Source organism: Cryptococcus neoformans, chromosome 1, assembly GCF_000149245.1.
Source record: "Cryptococcus neoformans var. grubii H99 chromosome 1, complete sequence".
Taxonomy (NCBI): domain Eukaryota; kingdom Fungi; phylum Basidiomycota; class Tremellomycetes; order Tremellales; family Cryptococcaceae; genus Cryptococcus; species Cryptococcus neoformans.
The window spans coordinates 2,216,384-2,238,191 of record NC_026745.1 but is presented as its reverse complement, the minus strand read 5'-3'; the positions used below and the strand labels follow the sequence as shown (position 1 = coordinate 2,238,191).

At 48.0% G+C, this 21,808-nt stretch overlaps 10 protein-coding genes and 2 non-coding genes; 6 read left to right on the top strand and 6 right to left on the bottom strand.

Moving 5' to 3' along the window:
- Positions 1 to 225: 225 nt before the first annotated feature.
- Positions 226 to 2,968, bottom strand: CNAG_00844 (hypothetical protein). The gene is made up of 7 exons (XM_012191059.1): positions 2,465 to 2,968; positions 2,390 to 2,416; positions 2,227 to 2,335; positions 1,587 to 2,174; positions 1,250 to 1,513; positions 1,053 to 1,193; positions 226 to 984 (listed from the first exon to the last, which is right to left on the bottom strand). The coding sequence occupies exons 1-7, from the start codon at positions 2,671 to 2,673 to the stop codon at positions 739 to 741; spliced, it is 1,584 nt and encodes a 527-aa protein (XP_012046449.1). The 5' UTR covers positions 2,674 to 2,968; the 3' UTR covers positions 226 to 738.
- CNAG_12124 lies at positions 443 to 1,039 on the top strand. Its single transcript, XR_001045283.1, has one exon. It is a non-coding gene; the product is annotated as a hypothetical RNA (non-coding RNA).
- A 724-nt stretch (positions 2,969 to 3,692) lies between the features above and the next one.
- CNAG_00843 (salicylate hydroxylase) lies at positions 3,693 to 6,554 on the bottom strand. XM_012191058.1 has 10 exons: positions 6,140 to 6,554; positions 5,721 to 6,083; positions 5,452 to 5,663; positions 5,331 to 5,404; positions 5,010 to 5,277; positions 4,831 to 4,961; positions 4,641 to 4,777; positions 4,344 to 4,587; positions 4,131 to 4,288; positions 3,693 to 4,078 (listed from the first exon to the last, which is right to left on the bottom strand). Exons 2-10 carry the CDS (start codon positions 5,918 to 5,920, stop codon positions 3,994 to 3,996), a joined length of 1,509 nt encoding a protein of 502 aa, XP_012046448.1. The 5' UTR covers positions 5,921 to 6,083; positions 6,140 to 6,554; the 3' UTR covers positions 3,693 to 3,993.
- CNAG_12123 lies at positions 6,278 to 6,806 on the top strand. Its single transcript, XR_001045282.1, has one exon. It is a non-coding gene; the product is annotated as a hypothetical RNA (non-coding RNA).
- On the bottom strand, positions 6,685 to 8,527 carry CNAG_07386 (hypothetical protein). XM_012191675.1 has 4 exons: positions 7,891 to 8,527; positions 7,345 to 7,840; positions 7,037 to 7,295; positions 6,685 to 6,973 (listed from the first exon to the last, which is right to left on the bottom strand). Exons 1-4 carry the CDS (start codon positions 8,324 to 8,326, stop codon positions 6,830 to 6,832), a joined length of 1,335 nt encoding a protein of 444 aa, XP_012047065.1. The 5' UTR covers positions 8,327 to 8,527; the 3' UTR covers positions 6,685 to 6,829.
- Positions 8,528 to 8,999: 472 nt separating this feature from the next.
- Positions 9,000 to 12,003, top strand: CNAG_00841 (hypothetical protein). The gene is made up of 10 exons (XM_012191057.1): positions 9,000 to 9,183; positions 9,249 to 9,282; positions 9,336 to 9,825; positions 9,880 to 10,021; positions 10,183 to 10,574; positions 10,622 to 10,643; positions 10,693 to 10,946; positions 11,000 to 11,292; positions 11,353 to 11,843; positions 11,899 to 12,003. The coding sequence occupies exons 1-10, from the start codon at positions 9,113 to 9,115 to the stop codon at positions 11,933 to 11,935; spliced, it is 2,226 nt and encodes a 741-aa protein (XP_012046447.1). The 5' UTR covers positions 9,000 to 9,112; the 3' UTR covers positions 11,936 to 12,003.
- CNAG_00840 (hypothetical protein) lies at positions 11,928 to 12,978 on the bottom strand. XM_012191607.1 has 4 exons: positions 12,558 to 12,978; positions 12,455 to 12,510; positions 12,384 to 12,398; positions 11,928 to 12,334 (listed from the first exon to the last, which is right to left on the bottom strand). The coding sequence occupies exons 1-4, from the start codon at positions 12,754 to 12,756 to the stop codon at positions 12,173 to 12,175; spliced, it is 432 nt and encodes a 143-aa protein (XP_012046997.1). The 5' UTR covers positions 12,757 to 12,978; the 3' UTR covers positions 11,928 to 12,172.
- On the top strand, positions 12,846 to 14,473 carry CNAG_00839 (mitochondrial protein). XM_012191056.1 has 5 exons: positions 12,846 to 13,463; positions 13,534 to 13,754; positions 13,806 to 13,997; positions 14,050 to 14,133; positions 14,188 to 14,473. Exons 1-5 carry the CDS (start codon positions 13,149 to 13,151, stop codon positions 14,309 to 14,311), a joined length of 936 nt encoding a protein of 311 aa, XP_012046446.1. The 5' UTR covers positions 12,846 to 13,148; the 3' UTR covers positions 14,312 to 14,473.
- A 281-nt stretch (positions 14,474 to 14,754) lies between these two features.
- On the top strand, positions 14,755 to 15,702 carry CNAG_00838 (hypothetical protein). XM_012191606.1 has 3 exons: positions 14,755 to 14,980; positions 15,048 to 15,080; positions 15,156 to 15,702. The coding sequence occupies exons 1-3, from the start codon at positions 14,899 to 14,901 to the stop codon at positions 15,407 to 15,409; spliced, it is 369 nt and encodes a 122-aa protein (XP_012046996.1). The 5' UTR covers positions 14,755 to 14,898; the 3' UTR covers positions 15,410 to 15,702.
- CNAG_00837 (hypothetical protein) lies at positions 15,624 to 18,547 on the bottom strand. Its single transcript, XM_012191055.1, has 6 exons — positions 18,403 to 18,547; positions 17,270 to 18,320; positions 16,835 to 17,229; positions 16,516 to 16,781; positions 16,324 to 16,465; positions 15,624 to 16,276 (listed from the first exon to the last, which is right to left on the bottom strand). The coding sequence occupies exons 2-6, from the start codon at positions 18,266 to 18,268 to the stop codon at positions 15,709 to 15,711; spliced, it is 2,370 nt and encodes a 789-aa protein (XP_012046445.1). The 5' UTR covers positions 18,269 to 18,320; positions 18,403 to 18,547; the 3' UTR covers positions 15,624 to 15,708.
- A 237-nt stretch (positions 18,548 to 18,784) lies between these two features.
- On the top strand, positions 18,785 to 20,158 carry CNAG_00836 (2-hydroxyacid dehydrogenase). XM_012191054.1 has 5 exons: positions 18,785 to 18,924; positions 18,976 to 19,080; positions 19,136 to 19,215; positions 19,266 to 19,273; positions 19,330 to 20,158. Exons 1-5 carry the CDS (start codon positions 18,829 to 18,831, stop codon positions 20,058 to 20,060), a joined length of 1,020 nt encoding a protein of 339 aa, XP_012046444.1. The 5' UTR covers positions 18,785 to 18,828; the 3' UTR covers positions 20,061 to 20,158.
- A 207-nt stretch (positions 20,159 to 20,365) lies between these two features.
- CNAG_00835 (hypothetical protein) overlaps positions 20,366 to 21,808 on the bottom strand; it is a gene marked incomplete at both ends in the record, with an annotated part of 2,824 nt that continues 1,381 nt past the window's right edge. The window contains 2 exons of the mRNA XM_012191053.1: positions 20,366 to 20,395; positions 20,460 to 21,808. The exon at positions 20,460 to 21,808 is cut by the window's right edge and continues 73 nt beyond it. Of these exons, the coding sequence (XP_012046443.1) occupies positions 20,366 to 20,395; positions 20,460 to 21,808 (1,379 nt within the window). The remainder of the gene's footprint in view (positions 20,396 to 20,459) is intronic.

Below are 21,808 nucleotides of genomic sequence, written 5' to 3'. Positions count from 1 at the left end.
TCTGACGGAATTTGCGTTGGGAGTTTTGATAGAAACGCGTTTGAGGGCTGCCGGCCAAGGCAGAAACAGATTCGTTTTGGGATACTATTATTGTGTGTAGTCTTTTGAATAATTTTAAGCCGGCGTCGATAGCCGTGAAAAAAACCGTAAAAACAAAGCAGCAGCGGCGCCATCAGTAATGAAATGGTGTAAGCATATGGTTTATGATTAAATTTACCTTTGTTGGCAAAATCATTGTTGGTAAAACAACATCGATCAATGAAGTTTGAAGCAATTATACATTCAACAATCCTTTAAGTGGGATAAACAAAGACAGTGGCTTCCTATACGGCGATAACAAACGCGAGAACAAACTGCTGGCGCGCAGCTGGAGAGACCTGATACGGAATAAACAGGTGATATAAATCTACATATAAATATGAATATATTGAAACGACGTTTCGAAAGAAGCAAAGAAGAAATATACTCAAACGGGTCAGCTCGTCCCAACTCTTTCGAATTTCATGAAATATCATCAGGCACCTACTACCGGATGCCAGCAAAGCAAAACAGGTAATTACAACACAGGTTTGACATTTCATTTCCAGCTACATACGGATACGTGTTCATCGAAAGTTACACTTTTGATCTTCTTTCCACAACCTTTGACGATACTTCTTTCCATGACCTTCCCAAACAATACGGCAGCGTTTCCAGGAAAATAAATCCAAAATAGTTCTTTCCCCCTTCATTTCCCATCTATCGAGGAGAAATCGGCATACCTTGCCATTTCCTAATCTCGTAGCCTTTCCAGATGAAGACAGCACAGAGAATCGCACCAATGCCGGCAGCAAGAGCACCCTGAGCGGCGTACTCCTCAAGAAAACCATGGTCGGCTCCCCAGTCCCAGACAAAGAAAGGAATGACGAAACCCCAGATTGACTTGAAGAAGATGAAGACGGCTTGGGTATCCATAGAGCGAGACATGTAGCCTTCGAGGACGTACTGCAGATGAAAGAGTCAGCGTCCATACGTACAAGGCGCAAATAGGAAAGGTTAGTATGAAGACGTACAGTTTGTAATAAACCAGTAGCAGCAGAAAGACAGAAAAAGAAAAGACCGCCACCAATGAGGAATCCGATCCAGTGGAGCTCTTTGGAAGCGACAATACCGACGATGATCAAACCAACAAACATAAACGGAAGGATAGGGACCTTAATACAGTAGTAATCAGCATAAATCCTTCTAACGATGGACATGAAAAACATACGAGGGCCCAAAGACGATGTTCAGGTTGTCGATAGCCATATTTTCGCTCCAAGTAAGAGCAAGTTTTGTCCCCTACAAGGCCACCAGACCATTTACCTAAAATACCACCCAAGCCATACGCCAAGAAGGCAGTACCCAAGGGAATGGTGGCGAAGCTATAAGGAGCCTTTTCAAATTTTTGAGGCATGACAATTGTGATACCAATAGACCAAGCAAAAAGAGAACCGTAATAGATGGAAGGGATGACGATGCTGATATAACGAAGCTGTCACGGACCGCGCATGAATGATTAACACATGTTATTCAATCAAAAAAGGCAGGGAAACACAATGGCTTACCATGAGAAAAGGGGATAGACAGACGTGCAGATATTCCATGGGTCTTTGCCATGGCATCCATGCAGGACCTACGTGCCCTGGCACCACCGTGGGGCCTTCGTGGGCTTCTTCGATATGCCTGATAACGGGCTTTGATGAGTCATCTTTGTTGTAGGACTCGCTAGGCTCGGGGCTAGGGGCAATAGGTTGCGCATCGGTATCTTGCAAAGGAGTAGAGAAGTCTTCGTTCCATAGAGTCTCGGGCACAATGAAGAAGTAAAGAAGACATTGGACACCCGCAAGCCCAAGGACGAGCCAGAAGAGCACATGCCAGTTTGTCTTCGCGACGATGATGCCGCTGAAAAGGGGAGCCACTGCTGGTGCGATGACGACTGCAACAGCGTACATGGACATCTTGTGGCCTCGAACCTCTTTGATAAAAATATCGGCAATGGTAGCTGGGGGCACAGTTTGACTGAAGGAAGAAGTCAAACCGGAGAAGAGTCGAGAGACAGAGAAGCATTCGTAGGACGGTGACAATGCCATCCAAATTACGCAAGGAATATAGAGCGCGGAGCCCAAAAGGTAGACTGGGCGTCGACCAATTGTCTTCCCACCACAATTAGTCTAGCCATATGGTGGATGAATTTGAGATGCTCACCTTGGAGAGAGGGTTCCAAAAGAGAGGACCGACAGCAAAACCAAGAAGGTAGTAGCCAATTGTATTAGGAATCATAGAAGGTTCCACACCAAAAGCTGCACCCAAGGTTCTGAAAATGAAGAATCAACTATGAATTAGGAATGAAGGAGGTAATTTGACTCACGGGAAAGCAACTTGAATGATGGCAATACTGAGTACTAGTTAGGATGGGAGCAAAAGTATTGTTAATAAGACCTACCCAAAGTTGGCGAGGAAACCACTATAGCTTAAGGTGCATAGAATGAAGAATTTCCTCATGGCGCTGAGTGAGTTAACCGGGTGATTGGCAGGTAAAGATGGATCTTTGCCATCTTGAAGAAGAGCTGAATGGTGCTCGCGATGATGATGATGTTGCTGGCTCTCAATGTCACTGCGGCTCGAGCTTGCGACGTTAAGGGATTCTGGCATGTTGAATGAGCGCCTTGGAAATGACAATAGCTTCCAACTTCCCTTGCTCTCTTCTATATATTCTCTCACTCATTCGACGCAAAGACTTAGTGCACTTGACCTGACCACTCTTCAGGTCCCATGCCCTAATGTGGGTCACTCCATCCCACAATGTCAATGGTTTGATTGAGATTAAACAAAGGCTTCGTATTCACCTGCGGTGTGCGGTGAAATCTTTCGCTCCGGATTCGGTTATTGCTTCGGAAGGGAATAGCTGCGAACGACGTATGGCGCTGTGAGAGAAACACGCAGAACAGCAAACAATCCTCATCTCGCAGTAATTACTAACCGCCGGTCCGCAAGTCACATGAAGACGGTGCCCCAAGATTTTATCAATTCCAAGTCCCCGCACTGTTGAGATCTAGTAAAATCGCAATTTTATCAGGACGAAATGACGGAAGTTGCGCAGTTCAGGACCGGAGCCCTTAAGGCACGACAAGGAATAAGGGTTAATCAGCGGCGATCAGGCAAGACTCCGAAGTTAGGTCTCCGCACACCGGGCTACATTCTGGAGCTCTGGGGTGCTTGCTGGTGGAGTTGCTCGAGCGGCATTCCATGTGCAGACAAAAGGGAAAAAGGGGCCTACACATGTCCTGTTTACACTGAAGACGCCTCTCTCACAACCTACCAGGAACAAGCGAGGGTACTGCAAGCCTTCATCTCAACCCATATCGCTATCACCTTCTATTCCGAAGGTAAATAATTAATAGAGTTATTTTGAACTACACATCTGTGTGTGACGAGTCGCTCTGTGTTATGCGGCATTACTGTCGGTTTTAAGAATAACTCGGGTATTGAAACGTAACATTGGGCACTCTGAGATCATTTGGTTACGAGCACCGTATATAGGACCCCCGGCATCTCGGGCATATACATTTGTGCTTAGCTACGCTGAGGCGTTTTATCTTGTTTGTTCAGCCAACCCCTAGTTTTGGCCATGAAGGAAATTTGCGGTCCCTTGAAGAATTTTTTTCCCTTTTTGAGCAGTAGTAGCAATGACATCTCAATTGGAAGCCACAGAGCGTGATAACTTGTACTTTTTCTTTTGAAGTATGATGACGTTTCAATTATCAAGGAAAAAGATAGTTGTTCTTTCTAGCCATCATCGGTCATACCCCTCTTTTCGAGTGACTTTTAGCAGATCAAACCTCCAAAATTCACCTTGTAAATGTAATGCGAGACAAATGTTATGAAGGTGACGGCGATCAATGTTTCATATTCATACAGCTCGTGGTTGTCAATGCAAGAAAAATTTCCTTTTGTACAAAAATGAATCCAAAATTAGGCAACCTCAGCAAGAAGCTCCGCGTATCGCTCTTCAGCCTCCTTCGCGCAGTCGTGAGCGTATAATATCTTCTGGGTCAATCTTGTAAAAAGTCAGCGTGGCGAACTTCTTGGCTTTTGACAGTGTAACTTACTGATCGATGGCCTTGTCAGGATTTTCACCACCCTCTTTCTTCGCTTGCCTGAAAGCAGCATCTCTAGCCTCCTGGTCTTTACCGGCGCCCAGGTGCAACCCCTTACCATTGGCAGCCGCGGTCAACACAGCCCAGTCCGCACGAGGTTTCCTGAGAGCCTGTTACTGTATGTCAACATATGAAAACTTTTGAAAAAATGGAAAGGCAGTTCACCTGGTACACGAGGAGAGCCTTGTGGATCTCCTCCTTGGACTTAATCTTGCTTAGAACGACACCGAGAACAGCAGCGTCTTCGACCGCCTGAGCGGCACCTTGAGCCAAGTGGGGAAGAGTAGGGTGGCAAGCGTCACCGACCAAGGCAGTGTTGCCGTCGACCCAGTGGGATAAAGGGGTATGAACTCGGAGTTTCCACTCTAGAACAGATTCTTCGGAAACTGTACGAAGCAGCTTTTGGACTCTCGAGGCGTATTAGCTAGTCGTGAAAAAGAGCGGTCTGAAACGTAAACGTACCGAGGGCAGAAGTCGTGGAACATGTCCAGCATTTCTTCCTTGGAACCAGAGGCAGTCCAAGAGTCGGCTTCGACAAATCGACGGTCGGGGTGGGCGGTGGACATGTTGAAAAGGTCGTGTGAGGCGATGGGGTAGGCCTACGAGATTAAGAGTAAGTCGAGTTCATTAGGCAAATGAAAACAATACGTACAATGATGTGTCGTTTCTCGCCAATCCATCGGTAAGAATGGGAACCAGTGAAGAAGGGCAAGAGCTCAGGATCTTCGTTGATCATGGATCGCTTCACGATAATTCGATAGGCAGCCTGGCCAGTGTCCTCAACTGATTTATTTGTCAGTTGCACCCTTTTCGCACTGAGCAAATACTTACCGTGGTCCTCCTCTCCCTTTCGTTTCAACATAGCCCCTCGAGCCTTGCTCTTAACACCATCGGAAGCCAGTATAACATCACCTTCCACCCACTCGCCGGTAGAGCCGTTACCGTTGGCAGTACCGTTTGCCTGGTCTCGGCTGGTGACAAAAAATCGGTTGTTGTCAAAGTCCCACTCCTTGATGAGCTTACCCAAGTGAAGCTTGACGACGCCAGAGTCCATAGCACCGGTAACGAGACATTTCTGGAGGGCGGATCGGTGGACGACCTACAACGACAGGGTCAGAATCAAGCTTTGGAGATTAGAAGTAAAAAACTCACGTAAAAAGGGTAGCCGAATTCCTTCTCAATGTATTTGAAGTCGACAGAAGTCAGCACGTCGTCCTCAGCACACCCTATTATCAATCAGCCGACATTCGAATGATATAACCAAACGATTTACTAAGTACACTAGCACCATCGAGAGCAACAGCTTCCGCCCGGGCAATGTCCAAAACTCCCCAGCCGTCGAGAATGCGAGAAAGATTAGGAGTAATGTTGATACCAGCGCCAACCTCTCCGATTTCTCTGGCGGACTCCCAAACGTGAATGTTGGTGTAGCCTTGTTTGGAGAGAGCAAGGGCAGAGCCCATACCTCCCATACCAGCGCCAATGCTAATCGTAAATTGTCAGCGAGGGGAATCCCCAGCCAAAGGAAAATGCGCAACTCACATGTGAATGCGAAGATCGTCTGCAAGAATAGGTGCCATGATGAGCGCTTGCTTAGTTATTGGAAGTGAGTAAAGCCTTAATTTGATGAAATGAGAGAGAGAAAGGCAGCGTTCTTGACGGCCGCGGTACTTATACCAACAACAAATAATACAAGGTGTTACAGACCAGGCAAATGGAAGAACCCGGCGGTCGAAAAGCATATATGATTGTGCCGAATCCCGCAGGACATCATGCTTTGTTCACGTGAAGTTACCAAATGGATTGGTTATTGGCGTGGAAATTCAGAAACACGAGATAATCGATAGAATGCTTGCGGGGTTATCAATTCGATTACGACAGTTGCGGCGTCTATCTCACGGCGTTCTAATCCATATGCGGTGAGTGGTAAAAGAACGACGAAAAGATTGAAAATCGCCTACATAATAGAAAAGGAGTACGTCGGCGCGTTGCGGAGCCGGACCGGTGGTGTGGGGGAAGAATAATACGTACGTCACAAGGTCAGAGAGGGGCCACTGTCGGACAGTAAAAGATTTGATGCTTGTGGAAAAACAATGCGTCTATTATGGGGCGAGATTGTTATTCAAAGCTTTATTTTGCTATGATCCGCGTAGCTATTATAATAGTTGTGTAGGGAGTAAGGCGGAAAACAGGATAAAAGCGCAGAGAAGATGAGAATGGGCACACATTGCAGCTGCGCTGCCAACGCACTGCAACGAAGAGTTGCAGGTGTCCTGATCAGTCGGTATTCCCCCCTAAAAATATAATTTTAGGTGTGTCAGATATTTACCGACCACGTAATTCGCTGCAGATATAATGACGGCCAGCTTCCTGTGGTCAAACCACGAAGGATCAACAGGTTTGGGAGTCTTGAACGCTATTTTAGCCCGTAGTCTTGCTCTTTCGCGTCAATAGTAGGCTCTCAATGTGGAAAGTGCAAAGAGACCAGCGGACAGAAGTTTCTGCCCTCAATCATAGTGCTGCATATTGCCGAACACCTCTCCAGGAGAAAGCACGAGTCATAGTCTCATTCATGCCAATTTCAGGTACAAAAAGATGGCACATTAAAACACCAGAAATGCAACGTTGCAACAGCCTTCAAAATCCTTCCCTTAGTTTTTGCCCTGCTCCTCTTCCTTCCATTGCCTGATGAGTGCCTTGCCGTAGTCTTCACAGTTGGGAAGACGGTTAACAGTGTGGACGTGACATTTGGCGGGAGAAGTATTGGTGAGGAAGATACCACAGTGGAAGTCAAACTAAGTCGTGGATGTCAGCTTTGTCTCCCTTTTCTATAGATGAATAAGCATGGGAAAGCTCACTTCACAGAAGGTGGCGGGAGAGTGAATCCTAAAATAATAAGGATCGCCAAGACCGAACTTGCCTATCCAAGCAAAGTAAGTCTGGTCTTCAAACTTCCTAATTCGCTGCATCTTGTACTTCATTGGACCTTCCGGGAGATAAATATTGAATGCTTGAATGATGGCGTAAATTTCTTCCCTCTGTTCGGGGGTGAAGGCGGAGATTGGACATCCTTCAAAGGGAACGATACGGTTGTCTTGGTGCGCACCACCGAGGTGTCTAATCACAAAATTAGCGTCTCTTCGAGCATGTCTTAAAAGGCACTCACCGCTCATCGAATGGGTTCCACCTATCCTCAGGCAGACCGGAAGCACAGTCCATACCTTCACTGATCTGAGCCCTCTTCTGGTTCTCCGGACTGAGATCCCTCATGAGGTTGAGGGCTCGAATCTCCTCTTGGCTGAAAAGTCGAAGACCCTCGTGAGGGCCGACGTCGATTCGATCAGGTTCAGCGCCCATGAATGTGGGACCGATGATCATTCTTTTGCCGACGAAACAAACGGCCAAACACAAGTGATGACCAAAGAAAGACCAGCCCCAAGGTTCGGTTAGGCTAGGAGCTCTAGTGGCAGGAGGCAGGAAGAGTCGGAAATTGTAAGAGTCCTTGTTCAGGACAGCAAGACCATTGACGAGTTCGCCGAGGAAGTGATTGGTGAATGTGCAGCCTGCAGCCTTCTTGTAACCTTCGGGAGAAAGGGAAGCCTTGAGGACGCCATGAACGAGTTCTTGGATCTCAATGGTGGTTTCGTCCAATCGAATACCGCCTGCAAAGGAGTCAGTTCAAGTCATCTAGTGATCAAAGAATGAGACGTACCAGGATTAACATAAAGCTCGGGGTTGGACCAAGCTCTAAACTCATCATCATCGGCAACATCTCCCTTGATGACCTCCCTTTTCGTCTTCTCAGGCAGATTCTCCAAGAGCTTGTTGACAGCCTCAACAGCGGCGTCGACAGGAGCTCCTTCATCCTGTTCGTAGCGAAAGATAGTGGGGTCGGGTTTGCCGTCAGAGGAGAAACCTTTGTAAGGCCTCTCAATGTTCCTGATGTCAAGACGGTTGATCAGCCAGCCAGGAGCTGGGACTTCTCGTCGAGATTGGCACCAAGAAAGAGCGCTATGAGTGTGAACACCAGCCACTCGGGGGTGATCGGGCTTGGGGAGGATGTCACGGAAGTGGACAGTAGCGTCGGTACGGGGGGTAGCAGGATCGTCTTGGAGGACGAAGCCGGAGTTGACAGGAACGACAGTCATGGTGTAGGTATATAGTGATCTGGATGTTGTCTCAGTCCGGAGGAGTTTGGTAAAAGTCGTTGGGTAGGTGAGGTCGTATTGCTGAATAAATAAGAAGTTGCTCTTCTACCATGATGGCGATCATCTCAGCTCTTCCGAGTGTGCCGAATCCCAATGAAGGGCTGATGGCGACGGTCAACTGAGGCGATTATCGAATTCAATAAGTTGCCGCATAGAGGTAAAAATACAGCGCAATGGACGCATAGGAATCTATCCGAATCGGACAAATCTTACTGGGCAAAATGGCGGTTTAGGTCAGGGAATTGGGGAAACGAAAAACATGAGCTTCCTATGATTTGTAAGCCGTTGTCGTACAATGGGGTTTCGTGAAATGTGAGGAGATGTTGTTGATCGATTGCGGCCACGCCATGCATAACATCTTCTCTAGAGACTCACTCACCTTATCGAAGGCGAAGTGCATACGGCACATACAAGAGGTACGTTACAAATGGGACTTGTGGGCCATTTTGCCCAACCGCGGCAGCCCGTTATTGGTTCTTAGCCGGATTTTGCGGCCGACGGTGTGCATGCTTTATGGCCGAAGGGAGCGGGAGTATTTTTTCGCACTCCCGCGATGTTGATGTGGATGCTCGAGTTGGGACTCAACGAAACACTATCTTTTTCGTTATCATCCGCCGCCGCTGTCCCTTTCTGTACTCTCCTTATCACGAGACGATCAGATCCGACCGGGACCAATTTTATACGGCATACCCTATATCATATATACATTACTTCTTTGAGAGAATAATGGACGTGGACGATACTCCTAGCCCACCCCAGCCAATAGCAGGTCCTTCGGCCTCCAAGAAGACCCCAGCGTGAGTGTCTAAGCCGCAGCACGGTCTTGTTCCGCGCAATGAACTCACCCGGTCCATATTAACAGCAAAGTAAGCTGTCTCCAGTGCCGAGCAGCAAAGGCAAGTGACCTTTAACCGGTCACTTAGCGCCGCAAACTGACAGCTCCTTGCAGAGAAAGTGCAACACTCCCGATGCCAATACTACATGTCGAAGATGTCAGGGGCATGGTTTAGTCTGCCAATACACAAAACATCGTCGCGGAAGGAAGAAGAAGATCGTCGAAGGGAATCAGTCCGAACCTCGCCCATCTAGCCTGCCTCACGATCCCGTCCCTCGTAGCATGTCATCTATGGCAGACATTCCCAACACAAACATTATCGACACCGAAGGTGGAGGGTTATTTGTGACGGTTCCTCCCCAAGCACAGCCTTCTTCTATCCCACCAATATCTCAAAACGCACATCATGCGTCGGTAGTCAACGATGTCCCGCTCGTTTCAGCCAACGAGAGCACCAGCTTCTTGAGTCATCAAGCAGACGCCCCTTCTACCCACAAAAAGCTACCACATGAGGAGATCGCTTTGACCGGTAGAAGGGCCAATACCATTGGCCGATTTGGAATTCATTATTCGCATGTTATCCCCAATGAAGGAGACTCCTCGCGTCAGTCTTCTCTCTTTCATACTAGCTCGAAGGACATGCTGATTTTACGTACAGCGTTCGTCGGACAACCTGCTCCAAGTAGCAATGTGTTGACACAAGACCAAGACATTATTATACAACGATTGAGGCCTGACTGTCCTGATCCAGTGAGAGCGGGATTATTGACAGATCAGGATGCATTCGAAATGTTCGAGTTGTAAGTGTTTTGTAACACTCATTTCCTCACTCTTTCTTCCCACCTTCTTTGATGTGTTTGCGCCGATCGCTTTTTTCTTCCTTCCTGTCTACTAATCTAGCTTTCTGTCCATCTCCGTTTGCCATATCTTTCTAAAATTGGGCCGTGCTGACAAATTCCAGTTATTTCCGCCATTTGAACGCGACTGTCGCTATCCTCGATCCAGTCATCCACAATCCTACCTACTGCCGACATCACTCACCTCTACTCTTCACTGCCGTTCTCACCGTCACCGCACGGATCATCCGTCCCAAGGCTTATGCTGCATGTCTGCTTCTATCGAACAGGTTTGTAGGCCAGGCAGTCGAGTTTGGATTATGTTCGATCGAAATCGTACAGGCTTTGAACCTTTTGACACATTGGAAGAAGCCAGATGATGAGACAAGTTTTAGAAGAGTTGGGTATGCTATCCGGTTAGCACAAGAGTTGAGATTGGATACAAGAAGCCCTAGGCCGCTGCCAAAAACGGAAAGACAGGCTAGAGAAATTCTGAATCGAGAGAGGGCATGGTTCAGTAAGCATGCTTTTTTGTGTTTACTTGTATTTGCTAACGATACCTAGACCTTATCGTTGCCGATTATCAGTATGTTCTCACCAATCGCCATTAACTCCCCATGCTAAATGCTTCATAGCCTGGCCATCCATCATTCACTGCCACGTATGATCAAAGAAGATGTCGACGATCCTGCCGACTGGGTGCTGGAACATTCTCATCTTCCTACTCCTGGGGAATCCTCACTCGGTCCCTTAGTCACCTTTAGCAGAATGTGCCGTCTCTACGCTGATAGTCTTGGAGCTATGAATGGCGATTCTTCCAATATGCGGATGCTTAGCTGGATAGAGCTCGAATGGAAAAGATGGAGAAATCGCTGGCTGGAGGATAATGGTATGTTACACTCCAAGCTCCTCAAGTCGATCGAAAAGCTGACAATTAAGCAGAACGCTACAATTTTGTTCAGTCTCAAATATCCACATTTAGGCTGTGTGATTCGTACTTCCGATTCCATATTTGCGAGTATCGACTTTTATTCACGGCGAGATACGAAGCACCTGGTCAAGTATTGGATACTAGCCAGCCTTCGCCGCTATCAATAGCGTTTTCCGAGTGCGTAGATGCTGCTTTAGGAGTAGCGATGGTGGTCCAAAACGACTTTGTGCCGTATGGTTACCTGCCTTATTGTTTTAACCTGACTTGGGTTGCCATGGCAGTCAATGCTATCTGGCTGATCAAAGTGAGTACACCCCTAAAATCTCGTTGGGTTCTTGTCTGACAAGCTATCACAACAAATTAGAATATTGCACCCATGACTTCTGCCGACCGCGCACGCGTCATCCGTACCCTCTCCGACCTCCAGTTCTCAATTGAAGAAGCGTCTTGCTCTTCCGACGACATGGCCGCCTATACCCACCGTCTCCTCAAACATCTTCTCAGCGGAGTATCCCCCGAATGGCAACTTGCATCCTTCATGACTGAACCATATCCCCACACTTCTATCGACGCTACTTCCACCTCCCAACACACCCAGCAAAAAATAGTGTCCAACCCTGGCTCTGCTGTTGCAGCAGATCAAACTACCCCTCAAAACTGGGCGCCTTCAAGTGCACAAGAGATGATTCAGGGATATCTGTGGAGTCAGCCAAACGGATATGTGCCTCCTCCTGCCGGTGCCGGACCTATGAGTGCCACTTCGCTGGAAGGTGCACAAGAGATAGGTACGGTGACAGGCATCCAACCGAATAAAGACTACAACGACATCTTCCCTGCTGATGATGATGACTTTTGGTGAGTTTCTTCCAAATTTGAGATGTGACCTTGAGCTGACGGAGGGCCGGTACAGGAAACACCTTTTCCCGCTTGGTAGTATAGGCAATTAGTTCGACCGTCTGTCTGTTGTATATTGTGTATCATAGAATCATTATGCACGTCACGATGTAGTTCCATGCTTAAAACAGGGCGGTTTTGGTGGATATTCCATCAGCGCGCCATTTATAATGAGTGTCTATTTCACCAAAGTGAAATTCTTATTAGATATCCCGTATCTGCTCCGCTGTCCGTCGACATTTCCCAAATACCTGTTTTTTTCATACAATGTACTGCTTCTAAATCTAAATCTATTTCTGACTCATGATCTCGTCAATCCTCTCCATCAAGTACTTGACGATACCTTCAGGGCCAACCTGGACTTGCAAACCGGTGGGGATGGCGTGTGTCTTGATACCAGGGATAGTCTCTCGGGCAATTTGCTGGATCTTTTCTTGTTGTTCAGGAGTCCACTAGCCTGGGGTTAGCAAAAGTTGAAACACAGATATAAGGTGCACACACCATGGAAGCGCAGAACTAAACCAAAGGGTCAGCGTTGAGTGCCAAGTCCCGCGTGACGGAAATAGACTCACGAGGATACCGGGAGGGGGTTGAGTTGACTCGAGGAGAGGCTTTACGCCCTCAATGGCTATCCTGCTTTCAGCCTTCCTTCTTTGCCTTCGCTCTGATACTTACTGGTAGAGTTACCGGCGTGGATGATGTTGTACTTGTCCTTGACGTTCTCAATGACGGTACCAATGACCTTCTTAGCCCTGTCAGGGGCAGTGTTGACAGAAATGAGGTTAACGGGAGTGGAAGAAGGGGTGGACATGGCTCTGATGGTGATGTATGTGCTGGCGAAGCGAGTGGTAGGGCGAGAAACACGAGTGAACATGGATGGAAAAACAATTCAAAAGTTGGAGAGTGAATTATAAAATGGCATAGGATTGCCGATCCACCTGAAAGATTCTTTGGTTGCGGCATTGTGGATGGGTGCGTAATTTAGTTCTTGTCAATTGATGCCTTTCGGGCTCTCGTTACTTTGCACGCAATTCCCCTTGCCGGCCTATAGAACAACTGCAGCTGACCCCGTCCTGTCCCTGCGGAAATGGGGAATAAACAGCGGCAATCAAACGGTGAGTTATCAAAAGTGGAGCCCGCCAGACCTTGTGCCTCTCCCCGCAGAATACTTTCGGCATAACCCGGGCCGAATCTGGTTGTGGGCGATTGCGATTTTGCTATATTTTGAACCAGATTGACGTGCTTCCCTTTCCGCTCGTTCAGATAATGCTCCCTTGTATAACTACTCTGGCTCGACCTGCGTTTTCTCCCATACACAACATCAGAGCCATGTCCTCCTTCTCTCGACTTGTTCGATTCGTTCCCAAATCCTCCTCTACACCGCTTATTGGTGAACCGGTCAACGCCGACCTCGACGTCGGTCTCGCCGCGTATGAGTCAAAACCTATCGAGATTGAGGTGTTCTCTGGTACTTCTGTCCTTGAGCCTGGAGAGAAGACTGGCAAAAAGGAAATTGTCGAGAGGCTTTTGAGTCCCTTAGCCCAATCTGAAGTCGGCACGATACGATGCATCGGTCTGAATGTGAGTTCTTTTCAAGAGAATTTCGAATGTTTTCGATGTTGTGGGACTGATCATCCGTGATTGTTTATAGTACGTTAACCACGCTAAGGAGGTCAATCTCCCCATGCCCGATATCCCCACCCTCTTCATGAAGCCTTCTACATCTCTCGCCGATCCCTTCCCTTCCCCTACCATCATCCCCAAGGCCTTCGTCGCTTCCAACTCTGCCGATTTCGAGTCCGAAGTCGCATTCGTGATTGGCAAGGATGCTAAGAACGTTTCCGAGGAAGAGGCTCTCCATTACGTCCTCGGGTGAGTCCATGTAATTTTAAAAATGGGAGCTTCCTTGCTGATTCTGCAAAGCTTTACCGCCGCCAACGACGTTTCCTCTCGAGAAGCTCAGTTCGCCCAATCTCAATGGTGCTACTCCAAGTCTTTCGACGGCGCGTGCCCTATTGGTCCAGCCCTTGTCAACAAGAACCAAGCCAGCAAGTTCTCAGATGTCAAGATTGAGGGCTCTCTTAACGGAAAGACCGTCCAATCTAGCCGCCTCGAGTGAGTAGATTGCTCGTGATTGTATTCTGGCGGAGCTAACTTGTATGTGCAGTGACTTGATCTTCTCTGTTCCCAAAATTATTTCTTTCCTTTCCCAAGGTACTACTCTTCCTGCTGGTACCATCATTATTACTGGGTAAATCCCCATTTTTGTCATCATTAATACCATTATCTGACGCGTCTGGCATAGTACCCCTGCGGGTGTCGGATGGTCATCTACTCCACGAATCACCCTCAAGGATGGCGATGAGTTCCGAGTGTTTGTTTCTCATGGTGTTGGTACTTTGATTAACAAAATTGTTGAGGAGAAATAGAAGTTCAACAGCATAGCATTATTATGTATTCATCGTCTTAACTCCATGCCTGTGCCCGTCGTGTTTTATTTTCGCACTCTCTTGTACACTGTGTTCTGATTGAATTCGGAACACTGTATGACAGTCCTCGACATGCATTTTCATGCGTTGGTCAGTCGAAAAGTAAGTCCGTCCACCAGTAGCTCACGATTACCGTTCCTGAATGCTTTTGAAGCGAACCATGCCCAGCTCTTATTAGTACATGTAACAAAGTAAACGCCGCCTGCTATCATTTCTTGACACGCATTTTCTCTTTGCCATCTTCGGGCAGCTTTTTAGTCTATTGTAGATCTCAACGCAGCTAAGTAAGACAGCTTCTACCATCGAAACAAACAAATTTATAATGGCTACACACGCCCAATTTAGACAAAGTTACGGACTCGTACCCGGATAAGGCGGGGAATTCATGTTTTCACCGCAGCCTCTTCAATGCCGAGATTGCAAGCGTTTAAACACGTAACTTACATAAAAGGTTAAGAGGGGACCTGACTCAGAACCTTTTCCCCATCAGCACCTCAGAACCGAAGTTCCATACTCTCACATACAAAATGCCTCTTTACCTCTGCGTCTGCCCTGACTGTCCCAACGTTTTCGAGAAACGTCTCGCTGCCCGTGAAGCTCACCTTACTGGTCAGTTCTCCCATTCCCCTCCGTCATCAGGCAACAGATTTAGAGTAGATGCTGATGCAAGCTGCAGGTAGCAAGGTGTCTCGAGAGGCTGGTACTACCCGTACGTTTTTCCTGTATCTCTTTCTCATTAACCCATCACCGCGAGCCAGAGCTGACCGGAAATCATTCACCACAGTTTTCGGTCGAGCCTACATGGACGAAGCCTCTGCTACCTCTAACACCCGTCCCAAGATCGAGGTCCCTGCTGGCCAGATCGGTACCGGCACCCTCGGATCCACCATGCTCTACCGATTCCCTACTATCGAAGAAGCTTGGGAAAGGATTAAGTCTGACCCCTACTGGGTTCAGGGTGTCTGGGATAAGGAGAGGGTCACCGTTAACGAATTGGCATACCTCCCTACCGACGAGACGTTGAAGCTTGTCAGTTAAGGATGGGGATAGGGACAAAAGGATGGAGAGAAGAGCATGATATGCATTTTGGGTTGTACACATCATCGGAAAACTCTAATTTTGCCATGGTCCAAAGGCAAAGACCGCAGTGCCCGGTTCCCAATAATGTGACTTTCAGAACTCCTCCCACTATTGCTGGGATATTAACCAAGGAGGGCCTTCTGCCTGACTTGATCGAGAGCAGACAAACCTTTATCCATTACTCATGACAACAATACATGTTTTAGCTTCACAAGCTACTATTCCTATGTATGATATTCTCTAAAGGCACATGAACATCACATCTCCTCAACGCCCTCCCACCCCTTTTTCACACTAACCCCCACCTCGCCTCTTTCCCCTCCACCTTTTCCAACCACCTGATGCACTCTACTCCACGCCATCTTCGTTACATCCAAAACCTCTTGATCACCCAGATCTGAATCAACGTGGACTGTGAGGGTAACCACAAGAGGTGCGGAAGGTTCTTCCTTGTCTTTAAGTAGGGATGAGAATGTTGATGCAGGAAAGGGAGGGAACTCTGTCGATCCTCGAGGCGTAACGACAGGCGACGAAGCTATTGATCCCTGTCGACTCGCACTACTCTGACCATGGTTCTCAAACTCGTTCCAACCACCTTTACCCACACTAACCGCCCAACACCTCACAATTCCCAAGCCCAAGACCCGGCGGTCTTCTTTGATTTCTCTGAGAGCGCGTTTGAGGCCGATCATTTGCGGAGTGGACGAAGGCGGGGCGGTTTGGAGGAGGATATGGGCGAAAAAAATGGTGGGAGGGTAAGAAAGGCTTGACGTGAACAGAGTGAGAAGGAGGGAGATCAGGGCGTCGAGGGAGTGGAGCGACGACCTGCTGATGTGTTAGCGATTAATTTCAAAAGGGAACGAAGGGCATACGGAGGGACGATCATGGTGCTTAGCAGGATGCCGAGACTGGATGTGACCACCGTCAAGCTGAATGGGTTCGCCAATAAAGCTGAATAGCGAGAGACGATCGGTAAAGATAAATAGGTTGGTGTCAAGAACAGTGATCCAACAGCTATGTCATATAAGTCAATTGCTCCGAACATGAACAAAACTCTAACATACCATCCACCAACTTGCAATGGTTTCCCAATGCTGCTCCAGAGAATGTGCTGGCTGCAGCAGCACATAGCAACAAAAAGTGGGGGAACGATCTCTCACTCTCGCCACCATGACTATGTGAACCTTCATGACCATGTCCACCCACAGCATGGTCATGCGCACCTGACCCAAGTATGACCTGTTCAATAGACTCTTTGGCGATGTACACCGCTGCAAAAACAAGGAAAAGAGATTGCGCAAAGTAGAGTAGGGATATGAATCTCGATGGTCTATCAGAGGATAGTGTTAGTACTTGACCCTAAGCAAGGAAGAGATGACGTACCCAAAAGGTTTCCTGATACTGCTCCACCCGGCTCCTTCTTTCCTTCCCACCATACTCACAGCAACTCCCATCGCATCAAACACCACGAGGTACCCCACTCCGGCAAGACATCTCCACCCGCTCATCTGACCTTCAATCCATAAACCCGCACCAATGATGAATTCTAGAAACGCAAAAGAGAGGAGGAACCGACTATAATGATCGAGTTTGGATGAGGGCAGCGGGGAGAGGGTCTGGATGGTAGCAGAGGAGGGGAGACGAGGCATGGGAACCGAGGCGGGGGTAGCATCGGGGTTGGGGGATGCTCTAGCGGATGATTTGTTGGATGAAAGAGCGGGGTTTGTTTGTGTAGGGTCGAGGAAAGAGAAAAAGTTATGGGATAATGAATGTTTGTGCTGGATCATATAAGCTCAAGGCACGTAATCAAGCACTTACATGATGACCCCTTCTCTTGCTCCTTTTCACATCAGGCGTCAACAACCCCGCAGAACCTCCTGCTTCCGGCCTTGCTTGTCCAAATGACCAATTCCCTGCCCCACCAAACACCTTCTTCTCATTCGACGAATCAGAACTAGGTATGAGCGTCGTTTCCCCAAACTCTGGACTGGGGATCAAACCTGGGCTTGTAGATTTTGGTGGCAGAGTAGACCCCGGTTGCGGGAAGAAGAGGGACAGGTTTCGAGAGTGGATACCATGATTTGGGGTAGGTTCGAAACGACGGAATTTGGGACCGAGGGGTGAAGGGATTTCCAAATTGGGTTGAGATGTAAAACAATGGATTGATTGGCGCTTCCCCCCGGGTGAATATTGATTTGATTTTGGGGACTCTATACTTTGCCACGCCGGGCTGACAGGGGCGTTTTCAGAGTTTCCAAAGTTGAGTCGACGAGGAGAGGCGAGTTCTGGTAATGCGTCATTCTCATCTTCTTTGCTTGGTTTATCTTCTATATATCCCTGCTCCACAATCGTGTTTGTCGTAATTTCTGGTAAGGGCAAGCCTGAAATATTCAGTCCCTTAGCGGCGGCTTGACGGTGACTACTTCGATGCTCCGTCCCTGATGCTGTCACTCTCGTTGGTTTTTCTGCATTCTCACGACGCAGGAATATACGTGGCGGAGGTGGGCGTACTATGGGTGTTGCATTATGACGAGAGTGAGGCGTGGGAGAGGCATCATCAACTCTCACAGTGCTCGCCACGGAAATACTAGGAACTTCTGCTTGCGGTGTCTTGGACTCTTCCGGGCTGCCAAGAGCTACAGAGTGGTTAAGTACAGTTGACTGTGAAAAGACATCATTGTCGTCTGGTACCTCGTCCACCGACATCTGAGCAACTTGCCGCAATGATTTAGAGAATGGAAGATCAGACGTTGGGAGAATGGTCTCGGTGGCTGAGACTGATGATGTTGGTGATGAGATTGATTTCTGTGGAGGCATTGCCAGGCCTTGTTTTTGCAGGATCTCGAATGGTTTAGCAGAGCGCTGGCTTCTGCATGCATGTCAGTTACGTTCAAGACAGTTGCACGATCGGTTTTAAAAGTAACAGCGAGGACTCTTGTAGCAAGACTCACGGATTGAGTTCCAGGACTCGACACTCTTCAAATCCCTGTGCCGTTCCTGTATACCTGTCTAGAGGCTCTCTGAAGGCTGTAATGTGTTGTAATTTGGATATATATTCCAATTGAAATGTCGAGTATTCGAAGAGATGAAGATAGCAGCGGTTCTTTCGGTGCCGTCCCTCAATTCTCACGAATGGCACGAAGTAGGGGACGCGATTGGCTCGGACGCGTCAAATCAGAGTTTGATCCTAATAGACTATTTACAATATCGTTAGCGGAATTAAAAGTAGCCATTACAATTTAATCAGGAACCATTAGAATCGGCTTATCGCGTGAATGAGCCGAGATAGCCGGGCAAAGCACGGGCTGGGACATCCATACATTTTACTAAATCTTTCGTTCGTTGAGTTTTACTTTATTTCAGTACAAAAATCCAGGATGGCACTCAGCAACGCCCCAAAAGTCCTCTTCCTGGACACCATTAGGCTTGCAAAGTCACAGTTATCATCGTTCGGCAAGATCGCCAACGTCGTCGTACGTCCTGTGCTTCCTGACCTTTGCGCTAGCTCTCCTAACGAAATCCAGCAAAACACCAGCAAAACGCGGGAAGAGTTCCTTCATGATCTCGGTACAAAATACAAGGATGTCACTGGCATTTACAGGCACTTTAAAGCTTCCGAATCTATTAAAGTGAGTACTTTATCCGTCATGGTAGGTGGCCGTTATTTCTGACACGAGACGACAGATAACCGGTCAATTTGATGAGGAGCTCGTCTCGAAACTGCCTTCAAATCTCAAATTCATTGCCCACAACGGTGCTGGCTAGTGAGTAGCTTAAATCCCTTTAAACGAGGACGTGAGCTGACACCTTGCAGCGATCAAAGTATGTTACCATTTACTCATTGAACTACTTATCTAACTCATACTAACAAAAACCAGTCGACATCCCTTCCTGTACTGCCCGCAACATCCAAGTCTCCAATGTTCCCTCCGCCGTCGACAACGCCACAGCAGACACTGCTATGTTCCTCCTCCTCGGTGCCATCCGCAACTTCTCCCGCGCCCTTTCACATGCCCGTCAAGGTACATTCAACTCTCAACTCCCCCTCTCCCATGATCCCGAAGGAAAAGTACTTGGTATCCTTGGTATGGGCGGAATCGGTTCCGCTTTGGCTAGGAGGGCAAAGCCATTCGGCTTAAAGGTGCAATATCATAACCGAAGGCGGCTGACAGAAGAGAAAGAGAAGGAAACAGGGGCGACGTATGCTGAGAGCATGGACCAGCTCCTCGCGACTTCCGATATTGTCTCGCTCAACCTCCCTCTCAACGCAACTACAAAACATCTCATCTCTGACGACGCATTCTCCAAAATGAAGCGCACATCTATCCTTATCAATACCGCCCGAGGTCCTATCATCGATGAAGCCGCCCTCGTACGGGCCCTCGAATCAGGCAAGATTGCGGGCTGTGGTCTGGATGTGTACGAGAACGAACCGCAGATCACAAAGGAGCTGTTGGATCATCCCAATGCACTTTGTTTGCCGCATGTTGGAACGGTGACGGTAGAGACACAAACGGAGATGGAAGCAGTTTGTTTGAGGAATTTGGAGCATGGATTGAAGACAGGCAAATTGGCGTTTACCGTGCCAGAGCAGGCGCACATGTTGTAAAGGATAGATCCTCTTTTGAATAATTATACACATTAGACATTATATGGGGTTAGACATTATATGGGGAGATCTACATTATGGATATTATGGATACAGATCTGCTGCGCTCCATGCGCTGATTATCCAACTCGTGGCACTGATCACTACTGTTAGTGCCCCTACCCCCCTTCAAACATTCAGTACCAGTCGTTCAACTTCGCTTGATGAAGCTTTGATGCTCCAGGTGCTCCAGGCCTGATGTCATCCGAGCGACGAGACTGCCATGTCCCTTTCGGTGCCGACCATTCCGTAGACTTCCTGTGACTTCAGAACGAAAGAATATGGATGGCAGTAGGCTAACAAGACACAATCAATTAGTTTATATCGTCATCCAATCTCCGCCTTCTTGAGATAACTCACAGTGAGACCGCTCAACAACACATTATTCCCATCAAACCTTACATCGGGCATCATCTGCAGATCCATATCGATCTCTAGAATTGCGGCATTCTGATCGTTCGGGAACGATGTGCGCTCATGCATTAGTGTCTCCTTCAAAAACGTGGCAAGTTCCTCTGAAATTTGTGACTGATGTAATCGAAAACTGATCCGTTCGCCCAAATCTGTAGACGGATGCTGGAGGATAAGATGATTTTGATCTACGTGCTCCATCTCCCCATTACCATTCGACCGTCCCTTCTTCTTTTTCTTTTTCTTTCTGCCCTTCTTTTGCCCCCCCTTTTCCGCCTCTTCTTCTAATTGCTTTAATGGATAAGCAATCGTCCCCTTATTATAATCATTCATACTCAACACGAACGGAATGCTCTTCAACCCGTCCGTATCAAGCGCCTCAATCTCATCCTCAGGTAAGGTTGCCACCAATCTCACTTCTCTTGCTCCATACACCGAACTAAACGCTGGTGCGCATTCCATCCGGATATGGACCGTATCAGGGTATTGCTCGAAATTACACCGGTGAACATTATCAGGATCATTGAACACTTTATCCAGGCTTGTTTCGCGCAGGCCACGACGGCCTTTCGAGTTGGCCCACATCTTTTCTAACCGCGCGTTCCTTCTTCTGGTGACCGCAGAAGGTCTCTGCACCCCCCTTCTCGTCTCTCCATTCTGTAGCCAGTTCCCATTCTTATCCATTCGACTTTCATACTCCAATCTCGTCAGAGCATTGGCTGCCAGGTGGGCTTGGTTCACCATGGGAAGGAACTTGGCTTCTTCGGCGTTGAGACTTATTGGTAAAGCGTGTGGGATTTTTTGACTAGACATACGTCCTGCCATACGGGTAAGCGCAAAAGCGGTGGAGAAACTAATGATAGTCGAAAGGTTCGTCACGCTCGTTCGGCCGGAGAGTTTCCAAGTGAGGATACCGCATGTCTCACGATTATGGATATCCTCGTCATACTTGCAGTCCAGGATTGAAAAGTGGCCGGGCTGAAAGACGACGTCGAGGGTAAAAGGGATGAGATCATGGAATGGGAGTTCGAAAACACCGATAGGGAGGCAATGAGGAAGATCGAAAAGTGTCCATGAACATGAGACGGAGGGATATGGCGCGGCAAAGGGATTTTGATCCGGTGGATCGGGGGTGTGCGGGGGATAGCCGCATCCTGAAGGGAGGAGGGTGTATGTGTCGAAGGACAACTGGACAAACGACCCCTTGGAGGGCGGGTGGTGCCCTGGTACGCCTAGCTTCTTAATGGCGGCCGTGTACAAATCTGGTTCTTGTGTTGCAGGAATGTTCCGAGAGCAGG

Excerpts from the sequence above, each read along its gene's own strand:
- CNAG_00844 (XM_012191059.1), bottom strand. The coding sequence starts at position 2,673 with ATGCCAGAATCCCTTAACGTCGCAAGCTCGAGCCGCAGTGACATTGAG. Across the intron at positions 2,336-2,389 it reads ATCATTCAAGTTGCTTTCCC|AACCTTGGGTGCAGCTTTTG; the intron begins GTGAGTCAAATT and ends CTTCATTTTCAG. Across the intron at positions 985-1,052 it reads CTACTGGTTTATTACAAACT|TACGTCCTCGAAGGCTACAT; the intron begins GTACGTCTTCAT and ends TTTCATCTGCAG.
- CNAG_00843 (XM_012191058.1), bottom strand. The coding sequence starts at position 5,920 with ATGCTTTTCGACCGCCGGGTTCTTCCATTTGCCTGGTCTGTAACACCT. Across the intron at positions 5,664-5,720 it reads GACGATCTTCGCATTCACAT|CATTGGCGCTGGTATGGGAG; the intron begins GTGAGTTGCGCA and ends ATTTACGATTAG. Across the intron at positions 5,278-5,330 it reads AATTCGGCTACCCTTTTTAC|GTCGTCCACCGATCCGCCCT; the intron begins GTGAGTTTTTTA and ends CTGTCGTTGTAG.
- CNAG_07386 (XM_012191675.1), bottom strand. The coding sequence starts at position 8,326 with ATGACTGTCGTTCCTGTCAACTCCGGCTTCGTCCTCCAAGACGATCCT. Across the intron at positions 7,841-7,890 it reads CGAGCTTTATGTTAATCCTG|GCGGTATTCGATTGGACGAA; the intron begins GTACGTCTCATT and ends ACTCCTTTGCAG. Across the intron at positions 6,974-7,036 it reads CTCCCGCCACCTTCTGTGAA|TTTGACTTCCACTGTGGTAT; the intron begins GTGAGCTTTCCC and ends TCCACGACTTAG.
- CNAG_00841 (XM_012191057.1), top strand. The coding sequence starts at position 9,113 with ATGGACGTGGACGATACTCCTAGCCCACCCCAGCCAATAGCAGGTCCT. Across the intron at positions 9,283-9,335 it reads TCCAGTGCCGAGCAGCAAAG|AGAAAGTGCAACACTCCCGA; the intron begins GCAAGTGACCTT and ends AGCTCCTTGCAG. Across the intron at positions 11,293-11,352 it reads ATGCTATCTGGCTGATCAAA|AATATTGCACCCATGACTTC; the intron begins GTGAGTACACCC and ends ACAACAAATTAG.
- CNAG_00840 (XM_012191607.1), bottom strand. The coding sequence starts at position 12,756 with ATGTTCACTCGTGTTTCTCGCCCTACCACTCGCTTCGCCAGCACATAC. Across the intron at positions 12,511-12,557 it reads CCACGCCGGTAACTCTACCA|CCATTGAGGGCGTAAAGCCT; the intron begins GTAAGTATCAGA and ends AAAGCAGGATAG.
- CNAG_00839 (XM_012191056.1), top strand. The coding sequence starts at position 13,149 with ATGCTCCCTTGTATAACTACTCTGGCTCGACCTGCGTTTTCTCCCATA. Across the intron at positions 13,464-13,533 it reads TACGATGCATCGGTCTGAAT|TACGTTAACCACGCTAAGGA; the intron begins GTGAGTTCTTTT and ends GATTGTTTATAG. Across the intron at positions 13,998-14,049 it reads GTCCAATCTAGCCGCCTCGA|TGACTTGATCTTCTCTGTTC; the intron begins GTGAGTAGATTG and ends TTGTATGTGCAG.
- CNAG_00838 (XM_012191606.1), top strand. The coding sequence starts at position 14,899 with ATGCCTCTTTACCTCTGCGTCTGCCCTGACTGTCCCAACGTTTTCGAG. Across the intron at positions 14,981-15,047 it reads CCGTGAAGCTCACCTTACTG|GTAGCAAGGTGTCTCGAGAG; the intron begins GTCAGTTCTCCC and ends TGCAAGCTGCAG. Across the intron at positions 15,081-15,155 it reads TCGAGAGGCTGGTACTACCC|TTTTCGGTCGAGCCTACATG; the intron begins GTACGTTTTTCC and ends CATTCACCACAG.
- CNAG_00837 (XM_012191055.1), bottom strand. The coding sequence starts at position 18,268 with ATGCCTCCACAGAAATCAATCTCATCACCAACATCATCAGTCTCAGCC. Across the intron at positions 16,782-16,834 it reads AGTATCAGGAAACCTTTTGG|ACCATCGAGATTCATATCCC; the intron begins GTACGTCATCTC and ends ATCCTCTGATAG. Across the intron at positions 16,466-16,515 it reads CCATTGCAAGTTGGTGGATG|CTGTTGGATCACTGTTCTTG; the intron begins GTATGTTAGAGT and ends TATATGACATAG.
- CNAG_00836 (XM_012191054.1), top strand. The coding sequence starts at position 18,829 with ATGGCACTCAGCAACGCCCCAAAAGTCCTCTTCCTGGACACCATTAGG. Across the intron at positions 18,925-18,975 it reads GCAAGATCGCCAACGTCGTC|CAAAACACCAGCAAAACGCG; the intron begins GTACGTCCTGTG and ends AACGAAATCCAG. Across the intron at positions 19,081-19,135 it reads AAGCTTCCGAATCTATTAAA|ATAACCGGTCAATTTGATGA; the intron begins GTGAGTACTTTA and ends ACGAGACGACAG.